Source organism: Ornithorhynchus anatinus, chromosome 14 (genome assembly GCF_004115215.2).
Source record: "Ornithorhynchus anatinus isolate Pmale09 chromosome 14, mOrnAna1.pri.v4, whole genome shotgun sequence".
Lineage (NCBI taxonomy): Eukaryota > Metazoa > Chordata > Mammalia > Monotremata > Ornithorhynchidae > Ornithorhynchus > Ornithorhynchus anatinus.
The window spans coordinates 45,885,849-45,899,265 of record NC_041741.1 but is presented as its reverse complement, the minus strand read 5'-3'; the positions used below and the strand labels follow the sequence as shown (position 1 = coordinate 45,899,265).

The window sequence follows — 13,417 nt, the reverse complement described above, 5'->3', positions numbered from 1 at the left end:
TTGCCCGAGGTCACACAGCAGACGAGCGGCAGAACCGGATTAGAACTCAAGAACTTCTGACTCCCGGACCCGTGCTCTACCCAGGACCCCACGCTCAAAGCGAGGTGGGATTAGGTCAGCTGCTAATGAGAGGCAGCGTGGCCTAGTGGATAAAATATGAGTCCAGGAGTCGGGACACCTGGCTTCTAGTGCTGGTCCCACCACTCGTTTTTGTTTTGCTTTGCTTTTCGTGGTATTTGTTGGGCAGTTACTATATGTCAAGGTCACCCAGCCAGCCCTATCGGAAAGAGCACCCGTCTGGGAGTCACAGGACCGGAGTTCTAATCCCGCCTCCACCTCTTGTCTGCTGGGTGACCTCGGGCAAGTCACTTCGCTTCTTTGTGCCTCAGTTACCTCATCTGTAAAATGGGGATTCAATACCTATTCTGCCCTGCTTGACACATAATGATAATGATGGTATTTCAGCACTTACTATGTGCCAGACACTAATAAGTGCTTAACAAGTACCATTATTATTATTATTATTAGCATGTTCCAAAGTGAGTACAAAGACTTTTTACACGGAGGACCCCTCTATAGCCAAAGTGAAGGCTGATTTAATGCTGTAGCACTGTAATCACAGGCATTGCTTTAATAATAATAATAATAATGTTGGTATTTGTTAAGCGCTTTCTATGTGCCAAGCACTGTTCTAAGCACTGGGGTAGATACAAGATAATCAGGTTGTCCCACGTGGGGCTCACACTCTCAATCCCCATTTTACAGAGGAGGTAACTGAGGCACAGAGAAGTTAAGTGACTTGCCCAAAGTCACCCAGCTGATGAGTGGCAGAGGCGGGATTAGAACCCATGACCTCCGACTCCCAGGCCCATGCTCTTGCCACTAGGACACTCTGCTTCTCTGCTTCTTTGGTAGCCACCGTGGTCAGAAGCACTGAATAAACACCACAACTCACTCCAAAACTAACTAAACCATCCAGAACAAGCCAATTTCAAGCCCATCCAATTAAAGCTCTTCAGGAATGGAGGCGCCACACCCTCCCTCCAGACCTCATTCATTCCCTCAGGGGTCAGGAGTCATAGGTCGGCCCGAGCCGGCTAAGGTGGGAAAGTTCTTCCGTTTCCTCTCGTTTGGTCTCTCGGGGAGCGGAGAGAGCCGGCCGGGATCCTCATACTGTCCCTGCACGTGCCACTCGATTGTACAACACCTACCCCCTTGAAATTGATATGAGCGCGATTGTTTTTTTCAAAATCACAAACACCCCAGAGAAAAATGTTCCGGTCACAGCTCTGGCCACCTCTCAGCTTCCAAGCTAAATAGCCTCCCTGCTTCTTTCACCTCTCCATGCCAAAACTGTTTTGCGTCTTTGCGATCATTTTTTGACAGTCTTCTAGGACCAGTCTTCTCTGGTTTCTCATAATAATAATAATAATAACGGTGCTCGTTAGGCACTTACTATATGCCGAGCACTGTACTAAGTGCCGGGGTAGATAGAAGATAATAAGGTCAGACACGGTCTCTGTCCCACATGGGGCTCGCGGTCTTAGAAGGCGGGAGAACAGATATTTCATCTGCAATTTACAGGGGAGGAGACAGGTCCAAGGAAGTGAGGTGACTTGCCAAGGTCACACGGAAGACAAGTGACAAAGCCTGGATTAGAACCCAGGTGCTCTGACCCCCCAGGCCTGGGTTCTTTCCGCAAGAACATGCCGCTCTTCAAGGTGGTTTCATCCAAACTGGACCCCAATCCCTTTTATGGTCCCGAAGCACAGCAGGAAGGCTCCTCCCTGCTTCCACCCGGCCCAGGCCAATAATAATAACAATAATAACAATATGTGGTATTTATTAAGCACTTACTCTGTGCAGGCATTGTACTGAGCATTGGGATGCCAGACTTAGGCCGCTGAGTCTTTGCCAGCTTCCACCTCACTGCCCCCCCAGCCCCTTTCCTGCCACCCCTTGTGGCCAGACAGACTCTCCTTGTGCCGGATGTGTGGGTGAGGATTCTCGCCCCTCTTTCCCACCCGGGCTTGGGGGTGAGGCGGCGGGAGGACTTACTGGGCACCCGGTTGATGGCTTTGAGGGGCCTCAGGACCCGGACTGTGCGGATCGCCGACAGGTTGATGTTCTGAAGGTCCAGGGAGTATTCCACCATCCTGCAGAGGGGAGGGGGAGGAGCAGGAGCGGGAGTCAGAGCAGGAGGAGGGAAGGAGACAGAGAGGGAGAGTGAGGAAGAGCCGGAGGGCAGAGAGACTCGCACCGAAAAGAAGAGGCAAGGGATGGAGGCGGCCTCTTCTCATCTCCCTCCTCCACCCCTGATCCCACCGCGCACCTGGCGCAAAACCCAAATGGAACGTCACGTCCACGTGGGGCAAAGTCAGGGCGATGCTGATGAACCCCTAAGGCAGACCTGCACCCCAGGGGAACACCGAAGGCTTTGGGGTCAGAGGTCGGCAAGGAGCCCGGAGAGCAAGGAGCCTTATCGAAGACCCAACTCCTCCAAGAGGCCTCAACCGACTAAGCCCTCACTTCCTCTTCTCCCGCTCCCTTCTGCGTCGCTCTGGCACTCGGTTTTGTTCCCTTTATTCACCCTTCCCTCGGCTCCACAGCACTTACATACGTATCCCTAATTTATTTATAATAACGCCCGCCTCCCCCTCTAAACCGTGAGCTTGTTGTGGGCAGAGAACGTGTCAACCTACTCTGTGATTTTGTTGTATTGTATTCTCCCAAGCATTTAGTACACTGCTCTGCACCCAGTAAGCGCTCAATAAATACGACTGATCGACCGACTGATTGATTGGAAGTGAACAGGGCCAGGACAAGGTCCTCTTAATTGAACTCTGGGGATCTGAGCTCAGTGTGAGTGAGCTTCATCCTATAGAAGCTTCCAAGCGGCGTACTCCCGAGTCGTGTTGTTTTAATATCATTTCCCATCCAACTGCACTGAGATCCTTCTCCCACCGAGATTCTCAGTAAGGGTGATCGGCTTTGGTAGGGGAAGGAAGGGGGCAGCTGAAAGTGGGAGAGGGGAGAGGTCCAGGGCAGGAAAAGGCAGGGAAGACAGAGAGCTAGACCGCAGAAAGTGAAGGACGTGGGACTGCGGTGAAGAAATGGAAAGAGACAGAGGCAGGCAGTGAAGAGGCAGAGGATGAGAAGAAGGAAACTACAGGGGGGAAACAGAGGAGAGCTAAGAGAGAGAAAGCAAGAGAAAGCAAGGGAGGGACTCAGGTGTGTGAGTGTTTGTGAGAGGTCGGGAACCAAAGGTCAGGGGAAACAGAGGGCTGAGGAGAAAGAGGAAGGGGGTATGTGGTTTCTCACAAGCACCTGGGTGCTGAGCCCCTGGGATCTGGCCCTGAGGGGCCATTCTGGTTGCCAGATTCAGAGCTCTGAGAGGCCCCGCTCCCAGGTCGGGGCATCGGGACACCCGCCGCCCTGATCTGGGATGTAGAGACCGCTCTGCTGCTCGGACCGCAGCAACAAGACCTCGCACACCCAGCCTGGCAGGGGTGGAGAGAAACCATGGAGGGAGACCACCATGCCACCCACCAACCAAAGCCCGTCTAAAATCACAGCTCCTCCAACAACCCATTCCTGACTAACCCCTCATTTCACCACTCTATTCGCCCTCCCTTCTATGCATCTGAGTGGCACTTTGATACTCACCCGACCCCGGCCCCATAGGACTTACATACATATCCTTAACCTCCACCATTTCCCCTATCTGTAATTTTTGAGCAAGCAATCGATGGCATTCACCGAACACTTACTGTGTGCAGAGAACTGTACTAAGCGCTTGGGAAAGTACAACAGAGTTGGGAGATGCGATCCCAGCCGCCAAGGAGTGTCTCCCAACTCTGTCGTATCACGTGATAGTCTCCCAAGGGCTTAATACAGTAAGTACACAATAAATACTGTCGATTGACTGGTTAACAGGGTGAGGCTGGGGAAGGACAGGTGTGAGCGGCAGATAAGCCCTGCCTTCCTCTCCCATGTATGTGGGCACACGCCTCCCGGCGTGATCCTCCCACTCGTCTGCTAGACTGTAAGCTCGTTGTGGGCAAGGAATGTGTCTGTTTACTGTTATGTTGTACGAAAGTACGATATATTGTACGGTGCTCTGCACGTGGTAAGTGCTCAATAAATATGACTGGATGAATAAATGAATGAAAAGAAGGGAGGGTGGCCCAAGAGGCCTCATGTCCGGTCCACGCCCGGGCAGAAGGGCAGCGGAAACCTCAATGTCCTGCCCAGTCTGTCCAGCTGTGTCCCCCGTGGGTGCCGGCGGTAACCCAAGACCCCCGGGAGACAAGAGGCCGAGCCCAGGTGCCTAGATGCCCGTTTCTCCGGAGCTAAAACAACCCCAGAGCCGGGGCCTTCGGGGCCCAGGAACCCGTGGAGGGGGCCTGCTTCGGGCCTCATCCAACCAGGCAAATGTAGGCCTAAAGTTTTCCCTCTTTCCCTGAAAACCTTAAAGAAGAGACAGTTTTCATCACTGGCTCAGCTGACACTTTGAGCGGCTTCCATTCAGGCAGAGCCCACTTGTGGGCGAGAAGACTCCCCCACCTCCAAGCCTGCAGCTCGGGCTTGCGGGTGTGCATGCAAACACACATACACTACTCTCTTTCTTTCTCTCTTTCTCTTTTCCGACACCCCCGGTGCTCCCGCTATAGGGCCCTGGGAAGGGAGGCCCTGAATCCCTCTGGGGAGAACGCCGGCCTCCCTGCAGGTCCTAATGAGGAGGAAGAGGCAGTCGTCTCCCAGAACGGGCACCTCCCTCTGCCCCTCGGGCACCAAAAGGCATAGGTCTCCAGCGAGAACCAGGCACTTCGGCAAATAGGATTCGTTAAGCCGAGGATAGGCCCAAATTAGAGGGGAGATGAGTTAGGTATCAGTACTACTCAGAAAAGAAGCAGAGTGGCCTGGTGGAAAGAGGTCAGGACCTGAGTTCTAATCTCGACTCCACCACGGTCTGCTGGGTGACCTTTGGCAAGTCACTTCACCTCTCTGCACCCCAGTTACCTCATCTATAAAATGGGGATGATAACATCTGCTTCTCTCAATCGATGATTGTTACCAGTGGCAAATCAATCAACGATATTTACTGAGTGCTTACCATGTGCAGAGCACTGTACTAAGCGCTTGGGAGAGCACAATACAACAGAGGTGGTAGACGCAATCCCTGCTCTCAAGGCAGTGACCATCTCTCTCCCTCACAGGGATGCTTAGAGGACAGAGGTGAGCTACCAGATGAGAAAGCACTTTAAGAATAAAAAATTCTCCATTAAATCCAGGTTGTCCTTCTGTTGCATGTTGCCTAATGGGCTCAGTTCTTCTATAATGCAGGGCTTGCGTTTCAACCCTGCAGTGAGGAAAAGTCACATCGTAGTACGGGTGTCTTGCTCGTTGCAGCGCTCCCAGAAGCACACAACCATATTCCTTCCAACGTCGCATCTCGTTCTGTCCAGAGCGAGGATCGTCAGCTACCTTTCCAACTGCATTCTATCCCAAACCCAGAGTGAAAACCCGCTGGTTTTTTGGTTTTTATGATATTTATAAATGCTTACTATTTGCCAAACACTGTTCTAAGTGCTGGGGAAGATACAACTTAATCAGGTTGGACACGGTCCCTGACCGACATGGGGCTCACAGTCTAAGTAGGAGGGAGAAGAGAAGAACTGAGACCCCGAGAAGTTAAGTGACTTACCCAAAGTCACACAACAAGCATTTGGCAGATGCGGGATTAGAACCCAGGTCCTCAGACTCCCAAGTTCATGATCTTTCCACTGGGCCATGCTGCTTCCCTGAGCACACAGTGCTCTGCACACGGTAGGTGCTTGATAAATCGTAATGACGACGATGGATTAACCCTTCCTGAGCCAATATCCTAGAAATCTATTCATTGCCAGATGCAGGATCCCCAACGATGTGTCACAAAAGACTTAGCAATGGGGAAAGGGATTTTACTGTCATCTTAGATGGTAGATGTGGGACGATTTTATTGTCATCATAAACGGTGGGGAGTGGGGGGGCAAGCTGAGTGGGGCCAGAGGGATATAGATTCCTTCCCTTCAGCAGGTTTCCCTTTCTTTGAATCAAGAGAGCTTATGGTCTAGCTCCCTGCCTCCAGCCTTCCATCTCCCTTTGTCCTAACTCTCTCCTGCTGGGACTGAAGTCCATTTCCTCGGATTCATTCCTCTGAGAACCGGAGAGGCCAGCTGGTCACTATCTCAGCCCTAATTATCCTCTCCTCTTCCTTTCATTCTTTCCCCCATCGCCCCCACCCCTAACACCTACCTAGTCACATCACCTAGTCACATATTCACTCCAGCAAAAGGAGTTTGCCTCTAACTCCCTCCCATCCGCAGCCGCGGAGCCGATCCATCGGCTTCCCAGTCTTCCTGTCCAGCAGAACCGTTCCCTACTGCCGCTCCTTCAAGTCCTTGGCCTCCTACCTGGCCTTTGACCTCACCAATGCCAACTCCAGTCCCCGGGGCAGGCCTCTGCCCGCCTTCCGCCCTGGGAGCCCAAAAGATAGATAGATCTTCCAACCCAGAGATGTAAACCTGTCCAACTGTTGTGAATGTTCTCTTTCTCCCTCTCTGCTTGCGCTTTAAGAGTAATTGAGTGAAATAATTCTTTTCCTGAAATGCAGCTGTGTTGCTCCCCACCCCCCACCCCGGAGCTCTCGCTGCCACACATATCAAAATCCAAGCGAGGGGGGGTGGGGGATTTAATGCTGATGATCAGAATATTCATTTCCGTAAGAAAAATCAATGAGCAGAGGGACGAGGGACGGTGCACAGAACCTGAGGGCGAGGAGGCAGTGAGGTTGGAGGGAGAAGAGGAATAAACAGCAGTTGAGGAAGGGAATACACAAACACCCCGTCAGATGGACGGACAGATCGTACCCCCCCCCCCCCCCCCGGTTCTCCATCTCCCAGGCTGGGAGAGGCGGGGACACTCACACATGCATGGATTAGGCTCATCTGTTCTCGGTTCTTCTGTATTCTCTCAGTAGGATGCCCACAAACACACACAAATATTACATACACACACCATCTCTCTTTCCTCTCACACCTTCAGGCTCAAGCATCATCTCTCTTCTCCTTGCTCTATCCCTTTCACCCCCAGGTCTACTTTTCCTGGTGTGGGGAGGGAGGAGTTTCTGGGGGTTTCTGGCTGGCTGCTCACTCCAACACAAGGCGGGATGATCGCCAGGACACACAGAGGAGGACCCCCCGCCTCCCCCGGCTCCTTCCAAAGACGACACCGATGCTCCGCTCGGGAGCCAGGGGCCTGGGAAACAATTCTACCCTTTCTGCACCACGGTCTGTCAGACACCGCCTTCAGGCAGTGAGGCCGAGAGGAGGCCCACCCTGAGCACTCCGGCCAGAGCCGGTGACAACCTGCACTCACCCGAGGCCCTTGGCCAGGAGAAGCATCTTCAGGCTCCAGTGGCCACAAAGCACCAGTGAAAATCCTTCCTGGCATTCCCCTCCTCCCCTGTTACCACTCCTACAACCAACCTTTCCTCCCTTCCTCTTTCTTCCTCCTCTCCCCTGTCTCCTTCTTCCCTTCTCCCTCCCTCTTCTCCTCTTTTCTCCCCGCCCCTCTTCCTCCCCCACCTGCCCTGGCAAGGCTGCAGCGTTACCACTCTCACCTGGGCCAAAAAGGTCAGCTGAGCTCCACCCAAGCTCTTCCGACTGCCAGAGGGAGGGAGGGAGGGAGAGAGATTGTTTCCTCCTCCTTCTGTGCCAAAGAGGGAGTGGGTGGGGGCTGGAGAAGGAAATGACCGGGGATCGGGGGGAACCGGGAAGTATCCACGGAACTGGAAAAATGCTCCCATGAACTGGGACCCTCAGTAACTAGGACCCTTTTCCGGTGTGCACATACTGGACAGGCAGCCGAGATGAACTTTCACATACGGTGGCTTCGTCTGCGCCCCAATCCGCTTTCTTTCCTCCCACAAACAGAAAGGTCCCGGAACTGCTTTGAACAGTCACCGTGGCAATGGTTAGGCACTTACTATGTGCCAAACTCTGTGGTAGATCCGACTCGATCAGATCAGACTCAGTCCCTGTCCCACCTATGATTCACAGACTAAGGGGGAGGGAGAAGGAGCACTGAATCCCCATTTTACAGATGAGGACAGGGAGGCACAGGGAAGTTAAACGACTTGCCTACGGTCACAGCGCAGGCAAGTGATGGAGCCGGGATTAGAGCCAGGTCCCATTTTGTTGTGGACAGGGAATATGTCTGTTTATTGTTGTACTGTACTCTCCCAAGCATTTAGTACAGTTCTCTGCACACAGTAAGTGCTCAGTAAGTGCAACTGCATGAATGAGTGAAGGAAATGACTCTCAGAGTCCGGTGTTCTTTCCACTAGGCCACCTGGCTCAGACCTGGTTGGAATCTGGAGGGGGAGTAAGATCTCCGAGGCAGGTGACCGGGGTGGGTGAGGGGGTGGGTCTGAACGGTCGTTTGGTGGTCCCTGGGGTGGGGAGGTGCTAGAAAACCCTCTTTCTCCCACTTATCATTTTCTAGCCTAGGGGATCGCTCTCCTGGGCTCCTCCTCCTGTTGCTGGCTGTATGGCGAGAGGTAGCGTGGATTTCTTACCCGCTCCCCATGAACAGAGGGACCGGAAGCCCAGAGCTCAGGGGTGACATAAAATGGAAGAGACACTTCAGTACAGACTGCTCTTCTCCTCCAAAGCACACACTGTCTGAAGTTCCTCCTAGTCCTTTAATTTCGATCGTCATCTTCTTATTTACAGGGCAAAGTAAGGGTGACTGAGTGTCAATAAAAACTCAATTATCCAAGAGGGTCCCGACCCCGGCTGGCCTTGGTTCTGGACACTCTGGATAAATGAGTCGTTTTTCTTATTCGGTCTCCCGCCTCCTTCCCCGGGATGAAACAGATGGAATGGGAAGGTCCCTCAGTCCCCAACCAGCCCCAGACCGGCTTCTCCTAGCAGCTGAAGCTTGAAAATTCAGATGCAGTTGCCTCAGGATGCACCTTTATTTTTTTTTCTGTGGTATTTGTTAAGTGCTTATTGCGTGCCAGGCACTGTATTAAGTGCTGGAGGAGATGCAAGCCAATCAGGATGGACACAGTCCATGTCCCACGACGGGCTCACGGTCTTCATCTCCATTCTACAATTTAGGGAACTAAGGCACAGAGAAGTGAAGTGACTCGCCCAAGGTCACCCAGCAGACAAGCGGCAGAGCCGGGATTAGAACCCGGGGCCTCTGACTCCCAGGCCCGGGCTCAATCCATTAGGTCACGCTGCCTCTCCGCTCTGTGCTAACGCCGGCTGCTTTTTTGGCCGTATCTCTTCCCACCTCACACTCTCCAACCCAAACCCGAGGTCACTGGGCAGAGGGGTGGGTCCACGGAAGACTATTTCTACAGTCCAAAGATCCTTGTGCCTCATTTTGGGTCCTTCCCTGGACAAAGCTGGACGCCGCCCGTAGGGTCCGCATGTAGGCCTGTAAGAATATGTGTGTGTCTGCATATGTGTGTAATAATAATAATGTGTGGTGTTAGTACAGTGATTACTATATGCTAAACACGGTACCGAGCGCTGGGGGAGAAACAAGATCATCAAGTCGAACACAGTCCCCGTCCCCCATGGGGCTCAGAGTCTAAGAGGGAGGGAGGACGGGCACTGAATCCCCATTTTACAGATGAGAAAACCGAGCTGCAGAGAAGTGAAGTGACTTGTCCAAGGTCATGGCAGAGCTGCGTGTACGAGCAGGCAGGACGGAAAGCCACCTGGGCGCCCGGGCCCGCACCCCTGGCTCGTGAGACTCGGAGACTCGATCTCCCTGCTCACGGCGATGGGGCTGAGGGCGGATGGGTGATGAGGGGAGTCGGAACGTGTGCTTCTGGGAGAGGCGGAAGGGCGGGCAGCGGGGTGGGCGCCGAGAGGGAAGCCAGGAGTAGGGCGGCTGCCCCCGCGTTTAGCCGCGGTCGGAGCCCGGGTGCGGGAGAGGCATTAATGAGAGAGGCCGGGGCGTGAGGGACGCGGAGCGACGGCTCCAGACCGGGGCCGGGGGCTCTCGTCAAGGGAGGTTACTTCAATTTCCCCTTCTCCCCCTGACGCTTGGGGAGAGGCCGGTTGGTCATTTCAAGGAGCCGGGAGGGTGGCGGAGGGGAGCCGGGGGCGGGGGGATGGGCACGCTGCAGAGGACTGGACCGTTCTGCCGTCAGCTTGAATCACCACCTCGGCTCCACGGGATCCTCATCTCAAATCTGTCTGGATCTCAGGCTCTGTCATTCCGGCTCCCACCTTGCCCGCCCAAGCTCCCTTCTCTCCACTCAAGCCTCCCCGCATTTTCCCTTCCTTTCCACCACTCTCTTGTCCTCTTTCTTTCTCACCCTGGGCCCAATCTTTTCCCACTAGCCTTTCCTGGCCCCTTCTGCCCCAATCCCCTCCCTCCAGCCTTGCTTTCTCTCCCTCCTAGTCATTTATTCTTCCTTTCCCTCTGCCATCTCCCTCTCACACCCTCAAACACACAGTCTCTCTCTCATAGGGTGGAGAGACGAGACACGATGGGTGAAGTAGGGGCTAATGAGAAGCAGTGATTTGTACTCCCCACTCTCTCCGTTACTACTACTAATAATGATGATAATGATGGAATTTTTAAGCTTTTACTATGTGCCAAGCACTGTCCTAAGCCCTGGGGTAGATTACAAGGTAATCAGGTTGCCCCAAGTGGGGCTCACAGTCTTCATCTCCCTTTTACAGATGAGGTAACTGAAGCCCAGAGAAGTAAAGGCCAAAATACACACAGCTGACAAGTGGCGGAGTCGGCATTAGAACCCACGACCTCTGACTCCCAAGTCCGGGCTCTTTCCACTAAGCCACGCTGCTGCTTCTCCCTCCCTGCCCCGATCCCAGCCCCCCGTGCGGAGACCTGGTCAGCGGTGAAACAAGGACCGGGATATAGCATAGCAGGGCATAGCAGGAGCGGGGCTAGGAAAGGATAAGTGTCCCATTAGTCATCCACTCTCCGGGCTCTAGAGGAACTGGGCTCCTTCCCCCCAGGTTGCTAATACTAACGATTGTGGTACTTAATAATAATTATAATAATAATTGTGGTATTTATTAAGAGCTTACTATGTGCCAGGCACTGTACTAAACCTGGGGTGGATACAAGCAAATCAGGTTGGACCCTTGCCTGTCCCATGGGGGACTCGCATTCTCAATCCCCTTTTTCCAGATGAGGTAACCGAGGCACAGAGAAGCGAGGTAACTTGCCCAGGGCCACAGAGCGGACAAGTAGCGGAGCTGGGATTAGAACCCACGACCAGGAGGGCTTCCAGGCCCGTGCTCTATCCCTTACTCCACCCTGCTTCCTCTTTTGAGACGCTCACTAAGTTCCTAGCACTCTGATAGATACAGTCCCTGTCCCACTTGGGGTTTCCAGTCGAAGTAGGAGGGAGAACAGGGATCGAATCCCCATTTTACAGATGAGGGAACTGAGGCACGGAGCAGGTAAATGAGTCGCTCGAGGTCACGCAACAGGCAAGCGGCAGAGCCGGAATGAGGACTCAGGTCCCCTGACTCCCACGTCTGTGCTCTCGCCATAGATCACGCTGCTCTGCTTCCTGGTCTCCATTAGCCTCGACGACTGACTTTTGTTTCTGATCCTATTCTTTTAATCATTCGTCTCTTCCTCCCCGGACTTGCCTCTTCCGGATTGGAGGGTGGGTGATCCCCCAGATTGGGGAATCTCCCTCCGGGACCAACTGAGAGAAAAGGGCGGTGCCAGGGGAGAGAAGAAGACAGGGAGAAAGGGGAGGGGAAAGCAGTGCTCTGTACTCCGTAAGCACTGGGTAAATACCATTGATTGATTGATTGATTGATTCAAAAGCTTAGATGGCACTGACTTGGGAGTTGGAGGCGATAGAGGAGATAGCAGCGTGGCTCAGTGGAAAGAGCCCGGGCTTCGGAGTCAGAGGTCATGGGTTCGACTCCCGGCTCTGCCGCTCGTCAGCTGGGTGACTGTGGGCGAGTCACTTCACTTCTCTGTGCCTCAGTGACCTCATCTGTAAAATGGGGATTAACCGTGAGCCTCACGTGGGACAACCTGATGACCCTGTATCCCCCCCCCCCCCCCAGTGCTTAGAACGGCGCTCTGCGCATAGTAAGCGCTTGACAAATACCAACATTATTATTATAACAGAGTAATCAGGGAAGGCCTCCTGGAGGAGGTGGGATTTCAGAAGGCCTTAGAAGTTGGAGGAGAGCTGAGGTCTGCTGGTTGACGTGAAGGGGCAGGAGTTTCCAGGTAGGGGAGGGGGCCCGAGCAAGGCCCTGAGAAGCAGTGTGGCCTAGAGGATAGGGCACAGGCATGGAAGTCAGAAGGAGCTGGGTTCTAATCCTGGTCCCGTCCCGGCGGCCGGTGGCTCGGTGGAAAGGGCCCGGGCTTGAGAGTCAGAGCTCGTGGGTTCTAATCCCAGCTCCGCCGCTCGTCAGCTGTGTGACTTAGGGCAAGTCACTTCCCTCATCTGTAAAAGGGGGAGGAAGACTGTGAGCCCCACGTGGGACAACCTGATCACCTTGTATCCCCTCCCCACCAGCGCTTAGAACAGTGCTTTGCACATAGTAAGCGCTTAACAAATACCAACATTATTATTATTATCACTTGTCAGCTGTGTAACCTTGTCACTCAATGCTTGCCACACAGTAAGCGCTCAACAAATACCATCGTTATCATTCATTTCCCTGGCCCCCAGTCATCTCATCTTGAAACGGGGATTAAGACCGTGAGCTCCACGTGGCATCCGGACTACGATCGACCTGAATAACTCGTATCCATGCCAGCGCTCAGCGCAGCGCCTGACACAGAGTGAGCGGTTAACAGACAGCACCGACGACGCCGGAACCGAGCACCTGGAGAGTTCAGAGGCAGGGGGATGGACCGCCGGGCCATCGCAGCTCTAGGGCTTTCTACTCTCTCCTCTCCCCGCCCCCGTTTTCCATCCCTGGCCTCCAGCAGCCTTATCCCCGAGCTTCTCTCCCGGGAGGGAGAACCGTCTTAAAGTACCCGCTCCCGGTTCCTCGGGAACTAATTACCGGGTTCCGAGCGGGGCCCATTAGCGCTAATGACAGTGACAAGATCAAGCAGGAGCAGGGCAGGCTAAGGAATGCTTGGCCACTAAGTGGCTTAAGTGGCTGGTGCGTGTCCTGAGAGGCCCCCGCCGGGTGACCTTGTTAGAGACGGGCAGGACTGGGTTCTCCACGGAGAACTCCGGTATGGAATCCTGGGATGGTGGAGTGTGCGGCCCCAACGGACCACCGGAGACCTCTGGGGTCCGGCCCCCTCCGCTTTCGGGCAAGAATCCCCCAAGCGTCGGACGGACGCTTCCAGTACCTTGTGGGCCGATCCCAAGAAGCAGCGTGGC

At 53.9% G+C, this 13,417-nt stretch overlaps 1 protein-coding gene across 1 annotated transcript in view; it reads right to left on the bottom strand.

The window, feature by feature from the left end:
* The window catches only part of CACNA1I (calcium voltage-gated channel subunit alpha1 I), a gene marked incomplete at its 5' end in the record, with an annotated part of 101,192 nt that overhangs the window by 74,704 nt on the left and 13,071 nt on the right, over positions 1-13,417 (bottom strand). The window contains one exon of the mRNA XM_029079134.2: positions 2,059-2,156. Within this exon, the coding sequence (XP_028934967.2) occupies positions 2,059-2,156 (98 nt within the window). The remainder of the gene's footprint in view (positions 1-2,058; positions 2,157-13,417) is intronic.